Source organism: Rhipicephalus microplus, chromosome 5, assembly GCF_043290135.1.
Source record: "Rhipicephalus microplus isolate Deutch F79 chromosome 5, USDA_Rmic, whole genome shotgun sequence".
In the NCBI taxonomy this organism is placed as follows: Eukaryota; Metazoa; Arthropoda; class Arachnida; order Ixodida; family Ixodidae; genus Rhipicephalus; species Rhipicephalus microplus.
The window spans coordinates 188,553,899-188,579,697 of NC_134704.1; the positions used below are offsets into that span (position 1 = coordinate 188,553,899).

At 44.4% G+C, this 25,799-nt stretch overlaps 1 protein-coding gene across 3 annotated transcripts in view; it reads right to left on the reverse strand.

Moving 5' to 3' along the window:
* The window catches only part of LOC142818066 (uncharacterized), a 499,687-nt gene that overhangs the window by 213,407 nt on the left and 260,481 nt on the right, over positions 1-25,799 (reverse strand). For all 3 annotated transcript variants that reach the window (XM_075896306.1, XM_075896305.1, XM_075896307.1), the window contains one exon: positions 6,058-6,242. In XM_075896306.1, the coding sequence (XP_075752421.1) occupies positions 6,058-6,242 (185 nt within the window). The remainder of the gene's footprint in view (positions 1-6,057; positions 6,243-25,799) is intronic.

Consider the following 25,799-nt stretch of genomic DNA (forward strand, 5'->3'; position numbering starts at 1 on the left):
CTTTTTACCTCGCACTGCGAGCTGAAAATACCGTCGAAGACCAGAAAAACAGGACACTAATTCAAAGAGATTCATGAATTCTGCAAAAGTATATACAAGGCAAATGACCAGGCTCACTCGAGTACTTCTGGCCAAAATAACAAACAATGCTGCTGGCGTCGTAACGCATGACTTAGTCCGGACACTTGTAAGACTCAAACAGCCTTATGCAAATACTTCGAAAAATACGGACACATCAAAAATGCCTGCTTTAAACGCGGAAAGAGGCATAAACGAGCAACAGCATAGAATACCCTCGAAACTTATCTTCTACAGTGGCCTCAGCATGAGTGACGACTGAATAAGACTTATCAGACGTGGCCCTGCAGGAGCGCAACACCATTTTCGAAGCGTCCAGCACGCAGATATTCATGACTCGGCTACGCGTATTTGGCAAGTTCTTAGATTTCGAAGCCGACTAGGGTGCAGCATGCACTCTCATCAGTGAGGCGACGTTCAAAGCCAAGTAAACAAATGACACACTACAGCTTCAAACAGACAACATTTTTATGCACATGGTCATGGCAGTCTCTCGTGTTCTCAGATGGTAGACGGTGAATGTTACGCATAGAATCAATACCTTGACATTACCACCTACTGTCATCAAAAGAACAGGTTATAAGTTAGTTGGACGAAACTTGTTTCACCATCTGGGTATATAGATCACGGGAATTTTCGTTGTAACAGACGACGAAATTATTTTGAAGAATCTCCACAAGTACAAGTCTGTGTTTGACGAGTACATGAGAAAACACATCGGTCCCGTGGTACAAATAGAAATCGTAGAAGGAGCGAAGCCAAAGTTTTGAAAGCACGACCAGTTCCCGGCTCTAGAAGATGAATTGGATCGATTGCGAAGACAAGGCATAATCGAAGCAGCGCAGCATTGGGACAGGGCAACACCCCTCGTTCGGAAGAAAAATGACTCGTTGCGAATATGCGGTGAATATTGTTGCACAGTGAACCACGTATCAAAGAAGGCACAACCCACTTCCCACAACTAATGAAATACTCAGCCACTTCAGAGGAGGAAATGTCTTCGGCACTCTAGTTTTGGCATACACATGCCAGACTTCACGTGACGCCACCTGAAAGGGCTTTACTACGTGAAGACATTGCGTTTCGGAACATCGGCAGCTCCAGTCGGTTTTCAACGCTGTATGGAGACTATGCTGCCTAGCAATACAGACGTTTCCACATAGCTAGATGACATGATGAGTGGGAAAGACGCCATGTAACACGCCAAGAGACTGAAAGAAGAGCTCGGGAGGCTACAGAAGGGCGACCTTAGTTTCCGCAAGAACAAAAGCTGCGTTGCGATGCGAGAAGTTTCTTTTTCGGGACACCGAATGGATGAGACATGCGTGCTACACTAACGAAGAGAGAGTTTGAGCCATAACGGACGCTGCAGCAACAAACTACAAACAAGCACTTCAATCCTTTTTCGGGTTCCCGGCTTTTTACTGAATATTCTTGAAGAACAGGATGACAGTTGGCCGCTGCTCTACCAAGCTAAGCCCGATCCCATGTCGTGGCACTTCTGCACGCTGGTAACTGAGGCATGGTAGCCATGAAGAAGTGCGCGAGGAGTTATAAAATGGTGGTCTGGAGTCAACAAGTTGATGGAGAAAACTGTGCGACAGTGTCTTGAATGCTATTCAACGCAGAACAGCCCATATAAACCTCCTATTCATACCTAGGTCCACCCCAGACACCGTGGAGCACAGTACACGTTGGCCTCGCGAGGCCACTACTCGGGGGCACATACTTGGTTGTGGTGGACACATACTCATTGTGAGTGGAAGCCCTGCACGAGACTGAAGCGACATCTGCGGTTGTAATCAACATGCTCCGAAGCCACTTCGCAGCGTTTGACATCTTCCGAAAGGTAATCTCCGACCACGTAAAGCATTTATATACAATTAGATGAAGCAGCTCTATGCGTCAGATGGCATACAGGCTGCAACCTCACTGACATACCGCCCTGCAACAAACGGCCAGGCAGAACGCCATATAGTGGAGCTGAAAAAAAAGCACCGCTCAGGGAGGCGGACAATTGTATACAGTGCAGACTGGATTGATTTCTGTGTCGGCAACACAAGACTATACACACTGCCGCAGCAATGACACCTGCGAGTGTGGTGTTCGGACAAGATTTGTTCTGCCATGTCGATCTTCTTAAACGGGAGGGGGAGAAACCAATTACTCAGAGCCAGGAGAAATTCACGAAATCACGACACTTCGCTGTAGGGGAGAGTGTTTATCCAGGAGTTTTTTGGAAACGCCAGTTTGGATTGAAGGCGAAATACTGCGCCACGTCGGATCACGATTCTGGCTTGCAGAAAGTGACCACGCAAAGGTTGGACGACCCCTCAATATGACGACAAAAACGAGTAAGACTGAAACAAAAAAAAACCAATCGCCGACAGATTGAAGCGCGGATTGTGGATGCAACACCACAAAATACGTCAAGAGATCGGTTTGACTTACCTGAGATGCAGGACAACACTGCCGCGCAACCATTGACGTCACAATCAGCGACGACCCGCAGTGTTCGACCGCCAGAGATTACGCGACCTCCAGACCTCTACGGAGACTTCGTCAAAAAAGTGCACATGGATATGTCGCCTGAGAAGGCGCCAACAACGAAGTGCGCGCTTGACTGCCCTGACGCTGTGGCACGAGCGTGGGCCTTGTGTCGAACGCTGGCCACTAGTGACTCCAACGCTTGAGCTACGCTTGAGAACTAGTTTTTTTTTCTGTAGTTCAAATAAATTATCTATGGCCACAAGCAGCTCTACAGACATAACAGTAAAAATATCAATAAAATAGTTTCCATGCAAGCACCACATTTGACATGTTATGCAGGATCCATGTGCGGTAGAAACTATAAACTTGTGTGTTACTGTTACCTAACAATAGAGAGTTTTAGTTTCAGGCGCGTAACGGCCTTGCGCACTCAGCGCGTGAGAGACTGCTCAGTCTCTCACGGTGTCACACTCTCATGCAGACAGTTACGTGGCTCACTTTTCTGTTGTATTTAGGAAACACTTAATCACATTAGACCGAGTGTCTTAGGCCCCCAATTCTTTTACTCTCTATTCACTTGTGTTGTGGAATAGGTGATGTTTAAAAATACTACGGTTCTAAGATACTAGCATCTTTAAGCTACGGCACTGATGATTTTTGTAATGACGGATTCAATAGTCGGCTAAGCCGTAATGGGCTACGGCCTGCGCTCAAGAGTTTACTTGTTGTTTTACCGCCAGTTTACGGCGATTTTTCGGCAGTGTAGCATGTGGTCTGACAGTATTGCTTTAAAACGTCCAGTCAACCTATTTACTTTAATTGGTCTGCTTACAACCTTAATGCCCAATCAAACATGAAAATCGGCTGTGGGAGTGGGAAACATCACAACTGTTGCAAAAAATTCCATGCGATGACGACTTTATTTTGTTACAGATAGTGAAAACTCGGGAAGTCGCTCGACGAAAGCTTACACTACGACGTCACAATACGACGTAGCCGCTTCATCAAAGATGGTACGATCGCAATGGCAAAACAAGTACAGCACAGAAACATTTCAATTGGGGGGAGGAAGTGATTGGTACTTTGAGCGAGATGACGAAAACAAAGAAAATGGGCATTGTCATTATTTGTCTCAGTAGCATCCTTAAGGAAACCTATTAGAGAACGCTGCATGCCACGCCCATGAGGCGAAAATGACTCTAGGTGCTGGATTGTGCTAAGGGCCGCAGTGTTTGCGTTTCGTAATGAATTATGCGATATCTTGCAACAAATGTCTTCATGCAACTTTCTTGCTCGACCTGCTAGCAAGAATCGCTTCATTCGTTCTCCACACCTGGGTGAATTGGCAGACCACCACATCTTACGAGGCCAAGTATCTTGACCTAAATATTCCCAAAGTGGTAACCTTTCCCGGACAGTGTGCGGTGCTCTATGACGGGGTCACCTCGATGCCACACTCGCAGACATTTCCCACAAGGCTAGTGACATCAGGCAGGCCAGAACAAGACCCTCGCTATAGATAAATAACGTAAATAAACTGAGGGCGAGTATTCTTGTTTGACCTAGCCTTTTCAGAACCAGCAGACAATGTAGCCAGGGCAGATATTGAACAATATAATTGTGCGTTGCTTTCAAAATGGCACTAATTGTGAAATACTTGTGTAAAAAGTAAAGTGGACGAAAAAACAACTTACGATAGAAAGTGATCGAGTATCACCTTTAAATTGCGTGTCCGATGCTCTTAGCAAATCAGCTATGGTGACGGTCGTCACCTCTTTCCCTTATCGGGTACTTACATGCATGTGAACTTGAATGTGGTAATGAACGCCGCCTTTAGTCATATTGTGGGTCTAGCTGTGGCAGACTTGATGACTTCAGGTTGTAGGCGAGGGCTAATTTGTCCAATAAACCTTCCTGCTGGTCGAGTTCATTCATACTTGTAAAGAAACAAGGTTGCTCACAAGCTGCACAATTACTCAGAAGATACGCATGAGCGTAATCGGGGGGCTAGAATATCTTTCTGACTTATAGAATCGTTTAGAAATTCTAAAGCCAGCTTTTCAGCTATGCACTTTTTACTAACTGTTGATAGTCACTTTCTGCAAACAGCTTGTTCAAGCGCAGTTTGCGTATGCAAAGACGCGGAAATTGTAGAATTGACACTATTCATATAAATACACATTATCGGCAAACATTAGCACATTGAACTAGCATCAAGTCTCCGCATCAAGCACATGTGCCACCATTACTTGAGCAAATATGCAGTGCAGATAAGTGCACTTTCGAATTGTGAAAAAGATTTATTAGTGATCAGGTGAGACGAGACGCTATCTGGCAAAAAAGTGTTCTACGCTCGCCGTCATGGCTGAAAGCAGCGCTCAATAACACTCCCACATTTGCGTGTACACTGCTGCCGTAGAAGTGAACCACGGTACGGTCACCACCGCAGCTCAGTTGCTAAGAGCATCGGGTGCGTAAAGTAAAAAGTTGCTTATTCGGTCACTGTTAGCAGCAACCGTCTTTTTGTCCCCTTATTTTTATGGCCGTAGCAACTGTATGGACCCTTTCGGCTGAATTTGGCTGCCGGCTTGTCGTCGACGTTGAAACGGCAAACTATTTACATCTACTACTTACCGCTGGCGATGGCCATCTCTGGGAAACTATCATGTTTTCAGCATTACCAGCGAGATGGTGCAAGAAACGTGCATCGCCAGATCGTCACGGCGCGGCGGCGCACTCACAGCTTTCACGCGTACTTTGCCTCGAATAGAATGGGGACGCTCACACGTGCGCGCCCTTATCCCCATTCGGGAAAAATCGTATCCCTTGGGCTTTCACCGAAACAATTCTGCCGTAGTTACCGGGCGCACAAAGGCCACTGGACTCGCTGCACAGTCTTCGTTTGCGAAAAGGGCACGGTTTTCAGACACATCGAAATGAGAATTGAAACGCCTATTTGCGTTAATTTGTACATGTTGTACGTTTTTTGCGTCACTTCTGTGTGTAAAACGCGAAGCACGTTTCGATGTGCTTGCCATACCTCGCATGACCTTCTCATTTGTTGTTATCAGGTTGACTGCTTCGTCTACGAGAAAAATATGCGACTTTTTTTTCTTTTCAACGATTTTACAACTACCACAATACTCATATTAGAGTACCACATAGGTCCCGTTTACTTTCCCTGGCTTCATTACCTGCTGTTTTTGCATTAAAGTTTTCATTTCATGAAAGGCAATCTTCACGTCAAGTTTATGAGAGTAATCTCTCATGAATGTGCTTTCTATAAAATAGCAAAGCAAGTCTGTTTCAAAAGCAGAAACCGTGTCGCTTTCTAACTAAGTATGCTTTAGAAATGAGACGTTAAAATTTTTTGAATTGAGTGATTATGATAAAGCAAAATCACTCAATTCAAAGACTACACGACTAAACTCATGAGATGCATTTCAGGATGTGTAAGTATTAGTTTCAAAATGAGGTGAGTCACGCTACCTTCGTATTCGCGAAGATAAATGGAGGATCCTCCAGCTGGTCCTGGTGGTTGGCAGGTGTCATCGAAGAAGGCGGCCTTCATTTCCATGGGGATCGCGTCTCCCTCAGCCATGGCGAGGTGGAAGAGGTAGGGCTGACCCAGAACTTCACTGCCGTTGCAACTTTTTGATATCTTGAAGTACAAGCTGCAAAACAATATGGAGGGTTTTTCAGCCAACCAGCAACGAACGCTTTTTGTGTCGGCTCTGTCTTAAGCCTGTAAAATTTCAAGAAAACTTCACGCGGAGTGTAAAGGTCAATAAACATCAAGTCACCATATCAAGCAAAACGTTTGAGCACATAGTAATGTTTGCGTTTTTTGTTCTGATTTATGCGTGCTGCTTATTTATTAAAAGTTCTTTTGGTTATTATAGAACTTCTTGCTGAGGGAGTTGTTGCACACTTGTGATGGGAATCGTGGCACATTCGATGAGACGAACACAGTAGAAAGACCGGAAATAGGCAGTCTAGAAGGAAACAGCCCTGTTTTCGTTTCTTCTGTCTTGTTCTTGAGTTCATTAGGTCTAATGAGCAAAGATTTCCATCGCAGTCCATTTGGTTAGTAGATGCTTATTGCGAAAAAAATATTGTAGCTTCTCAGTACCAAAATAAATGACGTAATTCATAATCCATTCAAGGAGGTTAAAGAACAAACACATGCGTACAATTACTGCTGTCTATTCCTCGGTTGTTCTTAAAGCAAACTCCACACAATTTTGCAAGTAGCATGAAAAGAGGGATTACTAGATTTCTCCTGAACTTTGAAGGAAAATACAATGCTGGTATAGAAATAATAAATTGTTTCTATATTACTATTTCTATTTCTGAGTATGCAATTTCGAGAAAGATTCGGCATGTAAAATGGTGAAATCTTTTATGGCTAATGCGTGGGCACAGGGCAACCTTCAGAACCAAAATAGTAATTGTAGAAACGACCATTTTTTAGTTAAACAAAGTTTGGCTGATTAAATGTTCAGGGATTGGTATAACGTGAGAGTGAAAAAAGAGAGGTACTTGAGCATTTATGTGGATTGTTGTCCCACAAGAATAAACGAAATAACGCAACGGCAACAACTCATTAGGTTACGCAAATCACGATAAGTAACTGATAAATTGTGACGCACGCCTAATTCAGAAAGCATTAACAAAATAAGCATACACAGGCAAGGACAAACTACTGCCACAGCTTCACACCTAAAGAACACAATTCAAATTGAAAAAAGACGCACTCAACGAACGCAAAAGTATACAGAGGACAAGCGTGAACAACTGTTCCTATTCTTGCATTCTCATAAGTGAGCAGCGTACGGATTTCGCATACGCGGTGGTGGCTAAGAGTGAAGTGCACTTCGTGCGCTCCCGAATCACTCGTCTGAGAAGCACGCTCTCATGAGATACCATGCTCCGTGGAGGCGGAGTTCTCGAAAACGTAGGAGACTATGGCCATTGTTGCCAATTTATCAATTTTGTTGCTAAATGTAACTACTTTTGGGCTCGGCTAGCTACAAAAAATATATTTATCGACGAGTAGCTTGTCTAGCTTTTTTATCGAAACATTAGCTCCTAATTTAGCTATTTTAGGTAACTCTAGTTGTAGTCTATTGATATTTTCTGTATTATTAGTGCTGAGTGAAGAATACTTGTACGTATATATAAAACTAACTGTCCTTTCATCCAACAAAAGCATAGAGGGCATTGTGTTTTGAGCAGTAGATTTTTTTCGTAAAGTGAACGTAAGGAAGTGCAGGAAAAATCAATGAATTGCCACCGACAAAAAGCGTGATTTCTCGTCTACTATAATTTTTCCTAATTTGCGACAAAATGTCATGACACACACACACACAAAAAAAAAGAGAGAGAGAGAGAGAGAAAAAAAGAGAGAAAATGCAGAATGCCATGAATACAGCTTTCCATGTGATGCGCTTCAGAAATCTGCGCGATAAAATCATATTGAGCTGCAAAGGATGACGCTCTGCCAAATGTCGATATTGAACAGTAAATATATGTACCACAGAAGTTAAGGCCCATTGGCGTTGCAGCTTCATACTTCCACCCTTTTACGATTTTCGAGGAAAAGCCCTTCGTACGCTTGTTTAAAGTTACGGTAGATTCTAAGTTTTTTTTTTTTTGCTAAAGGCGTGCTTTATTGTAAGGGCACCTTAAGCTTTCTCGTAAGTTTTTCTACCAGCCAACTCGTGAAAGTCAAACGTCATTTCACGAATCTGATGCAAAGGATAGCCGATTGAAGGCACATTCACTTCAGTCACACATGAGCTTAAAGGAAGAAATTTTTCACCCGATGATGGACGTAGCTCTTTTCCTTTACAGCTTGAGTTTGGTGTCTCCTAACTTGCATGCATCTTGCATGCACCTTAGACTACAGGTGCCTTGAGAAATATTTATTTAATCAATGAAAGTGACCATCTATCTTACAACGCGTTGTTCCACTGAAGTCTCCTGCTGAGTGCTGATTATTCAAAGACTATTCGGCTTTTCTATCATGCACTATTCAATTCCTTATTCAAAACTTTCGAATATTCGCACACCCGTGATTTGTACAGAGCTTCTGGTGCATTCCCAGTTCCTCTTTGAGAGTGCGCAAGCTTTGACGCTTTGCTGAAGCCATCCCTGCTATTATTTATTACAAGCAAAGCAGGAGCACTTTTCTCTGCGTTCATACATGTTCTGCGTAGTTGAGAGCAACAAAACGCGACTTGGTGCCTCTGTTTAACTTCTAAGTCAATACAAGCGCCAGAAGACTAGTTTCAAACATTAAATGTCTAAAACTTTCAAAAAATAATTTTGTGACATTTCTAGCTCTTTGGGGGATTTCTTCAGCTATTTCTGGCTAGTTTTTTGCGGCTTTCTAGCTACTTTTTTTCTACGAGAGTTGGCAGCGCTGGCGATGACCATTTATGGTGAGCCCAACGCGTCCCCTAGGGCCATTTCGCTACTGATCTGAAGACTACCATACGGTATATGGTGTATATAAATGGCTTGCTGTTAGCCCTCCTCACAGCGCACGCTTCAATGCCTATTGGTGAGCGTCGAGCGCTGCGGAATGAGTGGTTGCTCGATAGAGACTTTCTCGTTTCTTTCATTGAAATCTGTTAACATGGTTTTGCGGCATTATATCCATGACGAAAATACGTCAGTGGAGCCATGGTTCTAATTCGAGCTAAGATAAAATATTTGATGACCAGAATTTCAGCTTTTTTATTAATTATAAAAACGTTTGTGAAAATGCTATTCTGGTGGTGCCACTATTATTTTCCTTCATAATAGGTGCTCGTTCTTCAGAAATTAGTCATAAAAATTCGCACTTCATAGTTGCAGTGCTTACAATAAAACTGTTCGTTTTTTTGCAATGATTAGTGTTTGGACAAAGCGCATTTCTAAGTTTGTGTAGAGCTCGCCACAGTGGTCTAGCGGCCAAGGTACTCGGCTGCGGACCCACAGGTCGCAGGGTTGAATCCCGGCTGTGGCGGCAGCAGTTCCAATGGAGGCAGAAATGTTGTAGGCCCATTTGCTCAGATTTGGGTGCACAATAAAGAACCCCTGGTGGTCAAAGTCGCCAGAGTCCTCCACTACAGCGTCTCACATAATCATATCATGGTTTTGCGATGTAAAACCTCATATATAGTCAATCATCAAAGTTTATTTAGGCTCTGCACACATGCAATCAGGTGCGTTTGGGGTCGTTTTTAAATGTTTTCCACTGGGCGCAAGAAAGTGCAACTGCGTAGGAGCACTTATCGGTAGTCCTTGAATACGGCATTGTGAAAGCTCGAAAATTGCATTAGCAGTTGAGTTTGCCCTCTATCCACCCCTGATTTGCGCGTCAATGCTGGTTGTTCGCAAAAAAAAAAAACCCCTGGGCGCCGTTATCCATCACGCACACCCGTGATGTGTGTGATGGATAACGCGTTTGCGAACTCTCCCCGCTGATGCTTATCAAATACGACCACCAAGAGTGGCAGTTCGCGCAGCCACTGTGCTGAGTCTACCCCCCGCGCGAGCGAAGTATGTCAGTGAAGAAAGGCACCCGTTTCAACTGTGGATGACACAGCCAGCTTTTGAGACAAAAGCCATCATTGCGTTGCGTAGTTTCACGGATGTTTTCAGTGCATAGTGGGACACACCCTGAAAGGTGTGCAGTAATAAAGTGAAAAGGTTGACGTTCATGTGTAAAAACAGGAGCTTTGTTTGATTACATCAACGCAACGCAAACAGGAGTTTGATTACATCAACGCAACTAAAAGATTACCATGCTAGTGAACCACTACCTTTTCAGATCTTTAGTTTATGATTCGTAGTTATGTCTTTCAAAAACAAAAAATGGTTTGACCGCTTGCTCAGCACACATTTTTGTTTTTTGGTAGTATTATTTTAAGCTACTTTTTCAGATTGGCTTCATTTTCAGTTTAGTTTCATTTAAGTATCCTGCCGCCCGGTTCTTGGCTCATCCCCCTTTGTGGGTAAGCGCCATCCATCAAAGGGCATCAGCATCAGCATCAGCATCAGCTTTGTAGCCAAATGCAGCACAAGGCCCTGATGGAATAACAAAGAAAATGTTAAAATACTACACAGGGAATATCCGAATGATCTGTTTGGTCTCGTCAATTATTTCCTTAGAAGAACATGGATCCCTTCTGAATGGAAAATTGCGAAAAAATAACATTGCTTAAAAAACAGGGGGCAGGCTATATTTAGACAACATACGACCGATTGCCTTTAAATCTAATGTAGTAAAACGTATTGAAAGGGTACTTCATGGTCGTATAATGAGGTTTATTATTGAAACAACTTTTGAGTTCTTCCCAAATTGGCTTTAGATCTGGATATTCTTTAATGCATGCACATGTAGATCTGGAAAGTCGTATTCATATTGCCCGTCACAAAAAGCAGTTTGCGGCTTTAGTAACGTTAGACATACGTAAAGCAAACGATAGTGTAGAGTATTCTATCTTGATTAATCAGTTATAGAGTCATCGATTTCCACCTAATATAGTAGAATGGGTGGCGGAATTTTTAAGTAGAAGAGAATTATATTGTTATCAAGGTGGTTTCTCTTATTGTAAGCACAAGCGAACCCGAGGTGTACCTCAGGGGTCAGTACTTTTCCCGGTATTATTCAACATATTGCTTAGTACCATCCCCGTTCATTAAGATGTAAAAACCTTTGTTTATGCCGATGACATTGCTTTCTTTGCTATGGCACATGACTTCCACTGTCTTTACTTTATCTTCCAAGCATATCTAAATAAAATGGAACATTGGCTGGTTGAATTGACGTTGCAACTGAATACCAGTAAATGTGCTATTCTCGTTTTTGCGATCAAAGATCCCGTGCACATATCTATAATTTACAAGCTTCAAGATATCCCACAAGTACAATAATTGAAATATCTTGGAGTTATGTATAATAAACATCTAAATTGGCGTCTGACATTGAATACATCGCGAAAAAAGCAGTACGCGCGATGGGCGTATTGCGGAGGTTGAGCAATTGTAGATTAGGTATGACAAGAAAGGCACTTTTGATTATATATAAAATGTATGTCCGACCTGTGTCAGAGTTTGGCTGCGTTCTTTTTTCTGGTGCGCCAGCCTACAAACTTCGGCTACTCGTTCTGTGGGAAAAAAGAGGCTTTACGGCTCTGCTTGTCACTTCCAAAGTATACTGCAAATGCAGTGTTATAGCTTGAAGCACGAATACCAACCTTATTATGTCGATTTACCATTCTTACTGAGCAGACCTTTTTACGACTGTACGAACACCGCTTAACCCTGAACAAATTATTTTTATTTCTAATCCCGACATATTCTTCTCCGTGCATTGGCCCAGAATTTACAAACCACCAATAGTGTTTGTTCAATCGTCGCTTGAACTTCTAAATGTTCAAGTTAGTGATCTGATTCCTTTAGGTGAGCAACAAATTTCTCCAGAAATTGTTTATTTTGATATCTTCCCAACTCACGCTAAACTATTACCTACAGGCATTTTAAATGGTTTAGTGCAGGACTATTTAAGTACTTTGCCAACAAATGTTATTATAGCAACGAACGCATCTCAATCAGATGAAAAATCAGGCGTTGGAATATATTGCCCCAGACTTGATTGGTCATTTTAACTTCGCTTACCAGATTTTCTTCGTGTCTTTCTGGCTCAATTCATGGAAATATTGTTAGCTTTGCGAAAGGTAAATATTTCCATTCCAGTCGTGGCAGTCATAACTGCTCATTATCAGTGTGCTCTCCTCTGTCCGCATCTGGTCGCTCACCTGTACTGAAAATTTTTATATCACTGGTTCCCTGTGATCTCCAAAGTATTCATTTATTCTGGGCACCAGGGCACAAAGGTTTGTTGTTAAATTAAATAGCTGATTCTTTTGCGAAGGCATCGCTTTCGACTCTCATCATTCCTATTTTCCCTCATACAGTACACATTACGGTGGCGCGATTTTGCACACTTAAAATCAGGCAAAATATAACAGACCCTGCACAGACGGCTTCTCCGGAGTACATCCATTTATTTCCCTGGCGCAGTGATATAATTCGAGAATGATTGAAGTTGTCATCACGAAATTTTGCTGCCGCGTTACCCCCCTCAATTTTTACTAGCATAGATCAGGTATATTGAATTCCCCTATGTGCATATACTGTAATCAAGACGAAACGATCAGTCATTTTCTCATTACATTGTCACCGTTTCAATTTATTCAGGCAAAGCATACTAGCACCACCTTTTTATAGACTGGGCTTGCACCTATCAAAACCTGATCTTCTTTCATTCGGAGCCTCTACACTGGGTTTCCGCCACAGGGATGTTTTATTCACCGTTCAGGAATGCATCACTGCGACTAAACGATTTTCTTGCTAAATTACGGTCTCACTACGTTCCTTTATTTTTTTCTCTGCAAACTTGATATCGGCATTTCTTATAAAAATTATATTACAAAAGTTTTGTAGGAATGACGCAATGCTGAAAGTATAGGGCGAATTCACCTTATAATCGGCCAATCCCCTCCTTTGGGTACGAGCCATTTGCACAGGGAACAACTTTGCACAACAACAAATTTGAACAACTGCACAACAACAACAACGAGCCATTTGCACAACAACAACTTTGTAGCCTATGAAAAGTTGGGTTTCTTTTGGTCCCAAGGCATGCTGCAATTGCACTAAATGAAACTGTTGACTTGCTCGCTTCGGCATCTTTAAATATCCCGGTGGTACTAGTAGCTTGTTAGTTTTCTTTTATTACAGCTGAACAATTGAAACGCCTGTTATGTTTTAAAATCAACAAAACATCGCTCGTACAATCTGAAGAATTTTGGCACTTGCAATTCACATGGAACACTGCAAAATGCCCTTCCCGCCAATGTGAGGTGACCCTCACAAGCTTTCACTGTAGAGTTGCTTGGTTAAAGTTTTATCTCCACTAATCAGGATCTTCATTACCTAACCTATGTGCAGTTCAAAATGAACCGGGATCAATAGATCACTTTCTTTTAACATACCGCCACTTCGGCTCCCTGCGCCGAATCATTCTTGAGAGACCCGTTAATATGCTCGGTATAGCAGTTAATACACCCGCTTTTTTATCGTTTGGAGCCAGTCAGTTGGTCACAGCCCACAGTACTATTCTGTCCGCGCTACAAAAATTTATTCAGGCAACTGAAAGGATACGGCGCTAGTGGTACTGCCAGATATATTCAATTCTTTGCGTCCCTTCTTCATTTTTTGCTAATTTGATATATATATTCTGGTTTATCAAGTTCTTCCGCACTCTCACTTTCTTTAAAGAAACATTATTATCGTTCTTATCTAATTTTTCTCTTATTTATCAAGCAGTGTGTAAAAAATTTCTATTATAAGGTACAGTGTGGCCGATTCCCCTTGGGTTATAAGCCAAGATCTAGGTGACAAGACAAGTAGCTTTGTTTAACCACGCTAATTTCCATGCAAGGTAATGAATGCATTGTCTAATCTGAACGAGTGACAAACAATATTGCACTCTTTTCATTCTACCTAGGGTGTCTTTTCTTTTTTTTCTTGTGGGGAATATTTATATTGAATATGAAAAAAAGTCTCACTGAATTAGGTCCTCGATTCTTGGCCGATTTCCCTTAGTGGGTACGAGCCATGGCTTTAGATTCAGCATACTTATCATCACCAGGCGCACTTTGGCTTGCAAGCATCTCGATGTTCTTCACAATGGGCAAACGTCTTATTCTCATGTTCGTTCGTCCGTTTGTGCGACCGGAGCGCACCAATGGACACTGCTTTCAGACTCTACAGCGTTCGCGCTTTGCTTGCGTAGCATCGCTGTGCCCAGCGTATCCGAACATTTTACGGAGACGCACGCATCACTTTTTATTGTGACCTACCCCGTCTCGATGAACACAGGTGTTCATTTTCATAATTTGATCATTTAGTGAGCCTAACAAAGTGGTCTGGCATAATAGAGGGCCCCAGTGGAGCGCAGTCCCAGAGATTATTGTTAGATGGCATTCCTGCTGCTAGCCCGACACCTAATAACACTTTCGACATGATTTCCCTGGAACTGAACCCTTCTCAAACCCTGGACCTACGCCTTTTGTTGGCGTGATACCGCGACGTTTTTTTTTTTATTTCACTTCACAAAAACGTGGACAAACATCTCTGGTGAGCCATCGAATTGACAACGCGGACGCAAGACCTATTCATCGACTCCCTTATCGTGTCTCGGCCACCGAGCTCGGCGTCATTCGACCGTAAATCGACAAGATGCTCGCTAAGGACATCATCGAGCCATCTTCGAGTCTTTAAGCATTAACCGTGGTACTTCTAAAAAGAAAGATAACACCTGTCGGTTCTGCGTCGACTACCGGCAACCTAACAAAACCACCGAGAAAGACGTCTACTCTTAACCGCGAATAGACGACGCCCTTAATTCCCTTCATAGCGCACGGTAATTTTCTTCTATCAACCTTCGTTCAGGCTATTGGCAAATAGCTGTTGATAAAAATTATCGGAAGAACACCGCCTTTCTTACACCCGATGGTCTATACCGGTTTAAGGTAATGCCCTTTGGGTTGTGCAACGCACCAGCAATATTTGAGCGCATGATGGTCTGGCTACTGAGGAGTTTGAAGAAGTCCATGCGCCTCTACTTCCTGGACGACATTGTCGTTTTCTCTCCGACTTTGACCAGTCACCTGCAACGCTTGTCGGTTATTTTGCAAGTCTTGAGCACCACTAGTCTTCAACTCAACTCTTTCAAATACCGCTTTGGCCGCCGAGAGATCACTGTTCTCGGCCATCTAGTTGACGGTGCTGGTATACAAGCTGACCCAGCAAAAATACGCACTGTCACTAACTTCCGTATTCCACGTTCTTCCAAGGGAATTCGCTTTTTTTCGGCATGTGCTCGAACTTTCGCCGCTTTGTTAAAGGGCCACTAACCAGGCCCCATACCAAATTTTATTTAGACCGTGGAAGTTCTTGTGTTTTTGATGAGGAACATTTTGCCACAAAAAGTTTTTGGATCGGTTCATCACGAGTGGAGAAAACAAGTTTTTGGAAGTGGAGCGAAATGAGAATCAAAGTAGGCGGGCTCGAAACCCTTTCCGCTCCTCCACGCAGCCTTTGCAAGCCAAATCTATTCCTCACTCTCCCGGGCATTCAACCAAGAGGTCACGTGCACTTGGTGTGCTCATACAAGTACAACCCCCGAACACGAGAGCGGCGTTGCTTTGGTGACCAGCGTTATTTTGTGGTCTTCTACCTGTTTCTGTGGGGTGGTTTGGAAACGCTGGCTTAGACGTGGTAGAATAGATGAGCAAAATGAGTGTGCGAACGCGTAGGAGCGTTCCATGGTGGTCATTTGCTCGATGCACTGACCGCAGGGACAAGAACGCTTGCGAAACGCCGACACATTAGCCCCGCCTCTCGTTGCAATTCACGGAAGACAAATGAAAAAAAAAAGATGCTTACATTCCCTTACGGCGCCTCATTATTCATCTAGAGCTTTATTATTCTCTTTGCGCAAAAATTACATTAACTACGCATGCCGTGTTGAATAGTTTTTGTCATGTCACGTACCACTGTTAGCAACGTAAGAGCAGAGTCATCTACGTAGAGGACCAGTGTGACTGCACTGCCGTATATGTAGGGCCATTCATACGCATACGGTATCCCCTCATTCTCTGGGCGCGTGCCGGCAGAAGGGAGAGGGACCATCGTTCAACTTGAAATTTCATCTATTTTCGCGGTGTGTAGCGTTGCAAAAACTTTGGCAGACGTGATCATGAACACCTCGTCTACGCATCGCGCTTATCAGCTCAAAATTGTCGAACCTGGTGAGTGGCCCTTTAAGGATTTCGCAGTCAGTGCACAGTCCCTCACATATCTTTTCATAAAAGACGTCCTTTTCTTTTAGGGACTTGACCAAGCCTGGGCTTTTTCCATCTCGTCGACCAACTCACGTCACCACCTGTGTGGGCCCATTTTGACGACTCTGCGCCTACCGAAGTACGCATCGATGCCAGTGGTAATGGTATTGACTCTGTCATTGGCCACAATTAACGTGGTCACGATTGCATCATTGTTTACGCCAGCCGCCTTCTCTCCGCAGCTCAGCGGGACAGTTCTATAACCGAAAAAGAATGCCTTGTTCTTGTTTGGGCGGTCGGGAAATTTTATCCACATATTTACGGCAGATCCTTCACGGTGGTAAGTGGTCACTACGCGTTATGCTGGCTGTCTTCACTCAAGAATCCAGTTGGTCGACTTGGTCGCTGGGGACTACGACTTCAAGAGTACACGTTCACTGTTATCTACAAGTCTGCACGCTTGCATCAAGATGCCGACTGCCGGTCCCGTTATACCGTCAACTCACCAGACTCTTCGGCGAACGATACCATTCCGTCTGTGCTTGCTATACCTGACCTGTTGAGCATTTCTGTGGAGCAACAACGTGACCTGACTCTTCGGAACAATATCGACCGCTTCAACTCTACAGCTCCCGATTCATCCCTTTGTCTCTGCGTGCTACGCGACGGCACCTTGCTACGTCGTAGCCTGATACCTAATAGTCCTGACCTCTAACTTGTGATTCCGGCAGACCTACGTTCGACTGTTCTGGCCCAGCTTCACAAGGTGCCGATGGCGAGGAACCTCGGCGTTTCCCGCACTTACGATCGTGCACGCCGTTGGTTCTACTGGCCATGAATGTATAGGTCAGGACGTCGTTACGTGACCTCGTGCATTCTTTGTCAGCACCGGAAGAAATCCACACTCCCATCTGCCAGCTGTCTTTAATCACTCGATGTTTCGTATAAACCGTGTCAGCGTGTCGGGAACAACTTGCATTCTCCGTTTCCTAGGTCTGTCTCGGGAATTCGATGGATTGCCGTTGCCATGAAATATGCCACATGGTTCGCAATCGCTCGCACACTTCCCACCAGCTGCGCGAACGACGTATTCGACTTCTCGCTCCACAACGTCATCCTTCAACACGAAGCACCGCAGCACAATCTGACGGATCGTGGAAGGCAGTTTCTATTTCAGGTCACCAGTGATATGTTAATATATTGCTCGACCAAACAAAAGCTAAACACAGACAAATGGCTTAACAGAGTGAATGAACCGAACCATTACCAACATGCTGGCAACGTACGTGTTTGCCGACCACCAAAATTGGGATGCAGCTTTGCCTTTTGTCACTTTCGCGTACAATACATCACAGCACGACACGGCGGGCTTTTCGTCTTTCTTTCCTTTATTTGGCCGAAATCCAACTTTGCCTATGAACACGATGATGCCTCCATTGACGTACTCACCTACTGAATACGCTCAAGAAGCTATTGCTCGCGCCGACCATGCGCGCCAACTTAAGCGCGTTCGGCTAACTGACTGGCAAGTGGCAAGCGGGCCGAAAATCTCGTTACGATAGCCATCATTGAAACGCCTACTTTTCCCCGGGATCTCTTGTCCTCCGGTGGTCTCCAGCACGCCGTATTGAACTTTCTAAGAAGCTACGATTCTCCTGCACCGGACTATAGCATGTGCGCTGCCAAGTGACCGACGTCGTATCGTATGAAATCGAAAAATTGTCTTCGTCCTCGGCCACGACACCCCGCAGAGACACAGTTCACGTTGTCCGTCTGAAGCCTTAACTTACGCCGAACTCCCTCAACGCACATATATATTGACCACCTTCACTGCCGTCTTTTTTCGGCGGCCCCGAGTCGGTGCCTTCGCCGCCGGAGGGTATTATTATATGGCGCTTACCTAGGGGACGAAGAAGAAGAGGACTAGATGGTGCCTGCTCTCATCATGTTGGTTGTTTTTGCCATGAGTACTGTGAACACCCTTTCCTGTCATCATCCTCGTAACGATATGTTGCAAAGTACATACATCTTCTCTGCAAGCGTTTTATGTAATTTAAGTTTCTTCGCTCCACCACTCGCTCTTTTGAACAGGTCAGTAACACAATTTCGCTTGCAACTGTCTAAGTGTTGCGGTTTGTGCACTCCTTAGGTTGCATGGGGGTGCGAATAAACTGCACTGCCCACTCGTTAGTGTTAAGTGATTCATTTGGGCGTTGTCAGTTATCTTTGTGTAGTGGAATGACTAGAACAGAGCGCCGCTGAGGTCATTTGTGCGAACATCGGCGTCGGTAAGATTGTAGACGACACTCTTGGCCGACTCATTTTATTAGAGTTGGAGGTCTTCAATTCTACCTATGTGTCCGGGGAAGCAACAGACGTTCATGTTTATTTTATTTCACTGACCACTGTGCCGGCCTGTAGAGCACCTCTTCTTCTGTTGAGAGCGGCAATTGTCTGCATGTAGTCGGAATAAATGTCCGTACAGTTCTAGTTTCCAATGTTACTCGCCACTCGAGAACATGTTGCGTGTGCTGGCAACACTGGTCAAAGAAATCGCTAGGCTTGCGCAGTACGTGCAGCACATTCACAGGAAAAGTTGAGCAAGTGGCCTTTCGGAGCATTCTAAACACTCTTCGGGTGAATGCTAGAAGCACGCCTGCAGCGTACACATTGCGTCAATATTATAGGTAATTTGTGTGTAGGAGGCCGGCATTCACTATGCTATACTTGGTTATTCTTCGGAGGTGCGTAATATACACTAAACACCTGAAACAATTTTTGTGAAAATTTTCTGTGTCGTGCAGTGGCTGACGACGATGAAGGATTACGCCTGAAGTGATTGTGTGCCACACTTAGTTGGTGCTGGTGAACAAGCTTTGGTAATGGGTTAAGCATTGGATGACTCACTAGTTGAGAAACTCGCGTTATGTGAAACCTGGTAGTTTTTTTGCTGTTTGAAAATGCTTTATTACTCGTATTAACACTATTATTTTCCGAAGTCAAGCCTGCCTAAGGCAAGTTTACGAACGAGACCCAAACACCGGCGAACGAGCCCTAAACACAGGCCCCAAGCACCGGCATGGTTCAGCGGTAGAATACTGGGTTGGTACGAAGTTGACCCGGCTTTGAATCCTAATTATATTTTTGGTGTTTGTCTTTTAGTTTTTTTTACTTTCTGCGATAGTGGTTACGCACACCGGTGGCAGTGCCATACAACTATGGCACCACGAGTGATCTGTGTTATAACCTCATATCAACTTTCGCTGTAGAAACAACCTTGGCTGTGCTTAAGAGGGTAACAAGGGCATGTTTGCTTGCAGATGTGGTAAACTTTCCTTATTGTGGCGTCAGATTGCGTTACTTTTTGAAGGTGAAAGGTACCTGGCCGCGAAACACCTCATTCTCGTCGGCATAAAAAATCTCACTCGCGAAGCAGCAGCAATAGTAACACTGGGTGCGCAAACGCGGAGCCTGTTCGGTGAACCGCGTCACGCTTACTTCAAGTTGAATAACCTGTCCAGCGAGCCTGTAGTCTAAAAAGGCAACTTCTCTTGTCTAGCGTGCTTCTCTGAAAGTTGCTAGCACACTTACGCTGCGTTGGTAAACTGCTACAGGCAAAGCCTTAACAGTTTTCGAGGTATCTATGCTGGGACTCGTGCTGCTGATTGCATGTATCCCATTCAGTTCCATTGTCCCTTCAAACGAGGAATACTCATGCTGTTCACTTATTTAAGAAACAGAGCTATGCCTCTGCCACTGTGTCTTGAGATAAGATAAATCTTAGTTTTGATTGCAATAGGAGTGCTCCATTCATTTCGTTCGCGATCCTTCTTATTTTCGAGGAATAAGATCGAGTGCTTTCGAATGCTCGTTTGTTCAAGTTGACAGTCGTACACTCGTTGATATTCAAAACAGATGTTTTGTCACGACTAAAATCCACGCGGAGGGCAGAGGACAAAGATGCGACGAGCACGAGCAGCACTATGGCTGAGATGAGGAAGACGATATAAGGAAGCGAACTTCGGTGACTTTCATTATATCTATCTATCTATCTATCTATCTATCTATCTATCTATCTATCTATCTATCTATCTATCTATCTATCTATCTATCTATCTATCTATCTATCTATCTATCTTGCAGCCTATGACTTCTAACTTTCCTGGCCGTTTAGATTATAGTATCAATAAGAAAATTGGGAAGCCATAACATGGCTCTACGACGAGCATAAGTGACTAGTCATTAATGAAAATTATAATATGTGTGTAATGACTGTTTTTATTTACAGTTCATGGCCGTGCTGCCCTTGCGGTGGTTGCGTTTGCATGACATTTTGCAATACTGGTATGGTATTACACGACTGCATGGCGAACACAAGTGACGAACCCTAACATGAAAATCTTGCAATGCTGATCTTGTAACAACATCACTACATGCCAAACTCATGTGAGCGCTCACGGCTGTTTCGCTAGCTTCGAATATACCAAAATTAGTATTACGGGACGTGAATGAATGACAAAGACATGTGACTAGGGCAAACAAGATAATAATAAGTTGCTTTTCATGTAAAAAAATGACAGCATATTCACGGGGTGAATGATGGAGAGGGGAACGAAACTGGGTCTTCACGCCGCGCTGCAGCGCTACGGCCTCCCGTTTTCGTACGCTGGGATATGTTTTTGGCGCCGCCGCGCAGCTTCACAACACGCTTCTGCCTCGCGCGCTAGCACATAAGGTTTCGTCTTCGAGCGCAAGACGCCACCGCCTTGCGCGCATGCCGCTCTGCAGCTTTCTCAGTCTGCCGACCTATTGAACGTGCGTGCGTGCGCCATAACTGCTTCTATTTTAGTACTCGCGCCCCCATCTATACGACACCGCCGACGAACACGCGATCGCCAAAGTCTTCGTGTGAGGTCATTTCTATTTTCTCACGCGCTCGCACATCGGGGTTCCGTCTTCGAGCGCGAGCAACCGCCACCATGCGCGTATCATAATTTTTATCCGCAAACTACTAACCATCTGCTAGTTGCCTTCATCTTTCCTCTCTGTCTGTCTGCTTGTCAGTATGTCTGTTTGATGCACGGGCCAATAGACGCATGGAAGGACGCGTGGAAAGACGGACGCGCAGACGGGTGGACGGATGCATGGATGAACGTAGGATTGGACGGATGGATGAACGCATGAACGAATGTAGCGACGAACACACGGACGAACGCAGGGACGTGCGCAGGGACGGACGCACGGATGGACACATGAACGAACGCACATACGGGCGCACGAATGTACATGGACGGATGCAGAACGGAAGGACACACGGATGGGAGGATGGACGCACGAATGAATGGATCGACGCACACACAGACGGACAGTTGGACAGAGGGACGAACAGATTGACGCATGTACGGATGTATGCACGCACGGATGGACGGAAGCAAGAATTAACGGACGGACGGACCGAAGCGCTGAGGGAATCACGAACGCTTGGCCCCACTCATCATCATTTACTTCATGATTTTTATTATTTATTGCACTACAAGTAACGTCTTCAAGTATTGTACCAATTGCATTTTTTAAGCGTATAAGAATTTCGTAATATGTACAAGCACCGCCCTCTACGGCCACTTCAAGAACTAACGAGAGGTGACTTCATACGATGACAACGAGACACTCTGCCCACGCCCTAAAGGCCTGCGCTCCTTAAGGTGATTTGCTCCACGTATACATGCAGCGCTCATGATGCGCGTCCCGGCCATTTCGCTAGCCTCACAATACCAAGTTTGGTAATCGGATGAAAAGGTGGGCTAATTGGTAATTGATGATTGTTCAGCGATTATGATTGGAGCGCAGTAGGAACACAGGCACGAAGCAAAAAGGAGGCACACAGCACGAGCACTCACTAACAACTGGTTTATTCTCACGTTAAAGGACATATAAGTAATCAGGGGTGCGCATGTCAACAGGAATAAGACGATAGTGCTTGTATAAGAATCATCTGTATTGTTAAACTCTCACTCGGGTAGTGTTAATGACGGATGGCTGATACATTGATCCTTAGTTTTAGAAATGTTATATGCTTCAGAAATTTCACGCGTGGTTTGAAGTGGACGCCGGAAAAGTACACTATTTTCTTCAAACAATGGTTGACAATTGCACGAATTGCAATGTGAAGCTAAAATTGAAAGAAAATGACTACCTTTCAAGGAACTCACATGCTTCCTGAGGCGTACATTGAAACATCGGCCGGTTTGGCCGATGTAAATGCGACCACAAGATAGCGGTATATGCTATATATAACTCCTAAAATACACTTAACAAACTGTTTCGCGTGTTTCTGAAAACACCTTGTGCCTTTAGGCGTGCCCTGCGCCCTCCTACGCACCATGGCAAATATACAGTCCAATTTGTTGGGTGCAGAAAAAACGCACACACCAAACCAGTTCCTCACATTTTTTATTCCGTGCGCCATTTTAATAAAGCGAAAGATGACGGCCACGCGTTTGTTTCCTTTATTGCATTCTGCAGAAACGCATGCATGTTTATCACTGTTTATCCCTATTCACAGGAGTCTCTCACACACCGATGCAATTAGATACGGTGGATACCCAGCACCGAATAGCCGTCGTAGCTGCGCTAAGAAACCATAGTGCACCAATAAATTGCAGCTTTTGTCAAGCACTGATCGAAGGCATGACAGCACAATTCCTCGTTTTATAAGCTTGGAATGGACGGGCGAGTAAGCTAAGACAGTGTCACAAACAACTGCAATATTTGTCTCGCCCGCGCACCCCATCGTCCAAGAAAGGAGCTTTTGTGTTGGGAGGGCGACATCCGGCGGCTAACGACGCAGCAGCGGTGCCGCCGCGTCTTCCCTACACCTATACTAAAGGGGACACACGTGTGTTCGGAAAAAAGGAAATCACCTCCAGGGGTAAGAGAGCACGCATACACCCCGAAAAAGTTTTGACTTCTTCGGGATCGGCAGTTTACGTGCAGCCAGCAAGAAGTGTGGTGGTCGCTGTCGCGAGTCTCGCGTAGGCGGTGGGCATGGAGTGACCCAGGCAATGTATTGAGACGGCTGTGATTCCGGGCACCCGCGTCGCCTACAAAGCCAGCGAGATCTTTAGCGGCACCCGGCAAGTCCCCTACGTGTACCAAGAGCTGACCTGGTTTGTGTAAAGTTTTTATTGTGACCTTTCTCAAACTGGTAATAAATGCGAAGCATTTTTTAGCGAACTTCAGCGACTTTTAGCGTATCTATCTATCTATCTATCTATCTATCTATCTATCTTCAATCTATCTATCTATCTATCTGTCTATCTATCTAGCAGCTTACGCTTGGGTGCTTTCGTGGTCACCCCCTTAACTCGGCGTGAACCAAAATTAGCATAGAAGGGTAAGATGGTTTGACAAATATGACGCGCTGGTCAAGATGTGAATTATGTCACATTCCCGTCGCGTACGTCGTCAAACGCTTCCCGCCAAACAGTGATACGTACTCACAGGCGGGTATGTGCCGCTGGTAAGCGGTATGCGCCACTGTTGATTGACACTTAGAAAAGGGTTTTATGGTGTGCATGCAAGAATAATAAATCTTATTCATGTTATCATCAGACGTTCCTGCTCATCGTATCCTATTTTGCGTATATTGGTTAACAAGTTTAAGAGAGGACCCAGGAACGGCGAAAACACAGATGGGCAACTTTAACGCGTGAGCGTTAAGCAGTACCCAACATTGGTAGCGTCGACCCAACGAAAGCATAGCATAAATGTCAGTGTTGAGAAAAACCTGACATATGCAGCGTTGGCCAACCTACTAATGCAAATAATAAATTGCATGGTCCCAGCAGGAATCGAACTCAAGCATTCTGCGTGGCATTCAAGCATTCTACCACAGAGCTATGCCAGGTATCGGAACCACTGTTCAAATAGACGCTAATCTTCGTGAAACGTCAATAGTGGTTGTGGTGTTGCTATACATTTTTTTAAACATTGCATATGTACTCCTTTCATACAGCCGTCACGTCTGGTTAACGGCAATTGTGGCGAGGTGCCGTGCACTGAAATTGACTTATGTAGCAGTGTCAAGGACCACCATCTTCGAGCATCAGCGCTTCATATCAGCTTCTGGTGTTGCTAAAACATATTTACAGCTGACAACGTCGTGCAAGTGAAAACTGGTTATATAAACATCTGCAACTCTTCAACACACATTCTCTTCAACATATGTCTCTGCGTGCAACATATGCACATATTTTTAGCGTAATTTCATGACATGTCGCTCAATTAAAAAGAATGCAACATAGCACTTTCCCTCTGCGTGCTTTGCATAAAGTTGATTTCCCAGTGCGTGGGATCTGCCGAGTTTTCTAAATTATAACCAGCTTTTTTTAATCATTGTAGTTGTGTGCGCTGCGTCACACGTCAAAGCTCAGAAGCGCGAGCCTGAGCTTCTTTTCTCGTAAATTATCAGTGTCTCTCCTGTAATTTCATCCTGTTGTTGTTTTACTAATATTCAGTGTACTTTTCATTTGCCTGTACCTGCTGTAGTGTTTTTCGTGCATATTTTGTTAGACAGCTGTTGTTTCCATCGCGCGTATTTGTGTTCTTCCATCTCTCTTATTTTCTGTATTCTCTTTGCCATTGTCCTATTTTGAATAAGTGTTTTCCTGCGCATAATCCAATGTCCACGTCAGCTTTATGACTACGTTGGTCAGGCGCATACATCACCACACGTGCAACTCCGCACGGGTCGACCAACCTGCAAATAAATTTGAGATGTGCCACTTCGAGGCCTTGTAGGCGTCGCAGGCCGAAGCGTTAAGTGGAAGCATGCGAGTCTTTTGCACGTCGATTTTAGATCGGCGGGGCCTCACTCGAAGTGTGTGATCTGGCATCCAGGACAGGACGGGCCGACCACATGGTGATGCCTGGGAGACTGACGTAACTATGAGCGCTCAGTATGTAGACGTCATCCAGGACAGGACGGGCCGACCACATGGTGATGCCTGGGAGACTGACGTAACTATGAGCGCTCAGTATGTAGACGTCCTATAGATATTTTGTTGGTAGACAACTGTTTGTAACAACAGACGGCACGGAGTTTGATAAGCGGATTGAACAGGGCAAAGCCTTTGGTTTTGTTGGCAATGAGTTCCTAAATTTTGTCGAAAAAGAAAGAAATAGACGGAAGGAGGAACGCGATGCTCAACAAAAGTGGTACATGCAAAGTATGCAACTCGAGATGGAACGAGAAAAAAAGTGGTCCAGACTCTGAATACAAAAAGCGAAAGAGGGCTTTAAATAAGTACAGTTCACTACTCCGTC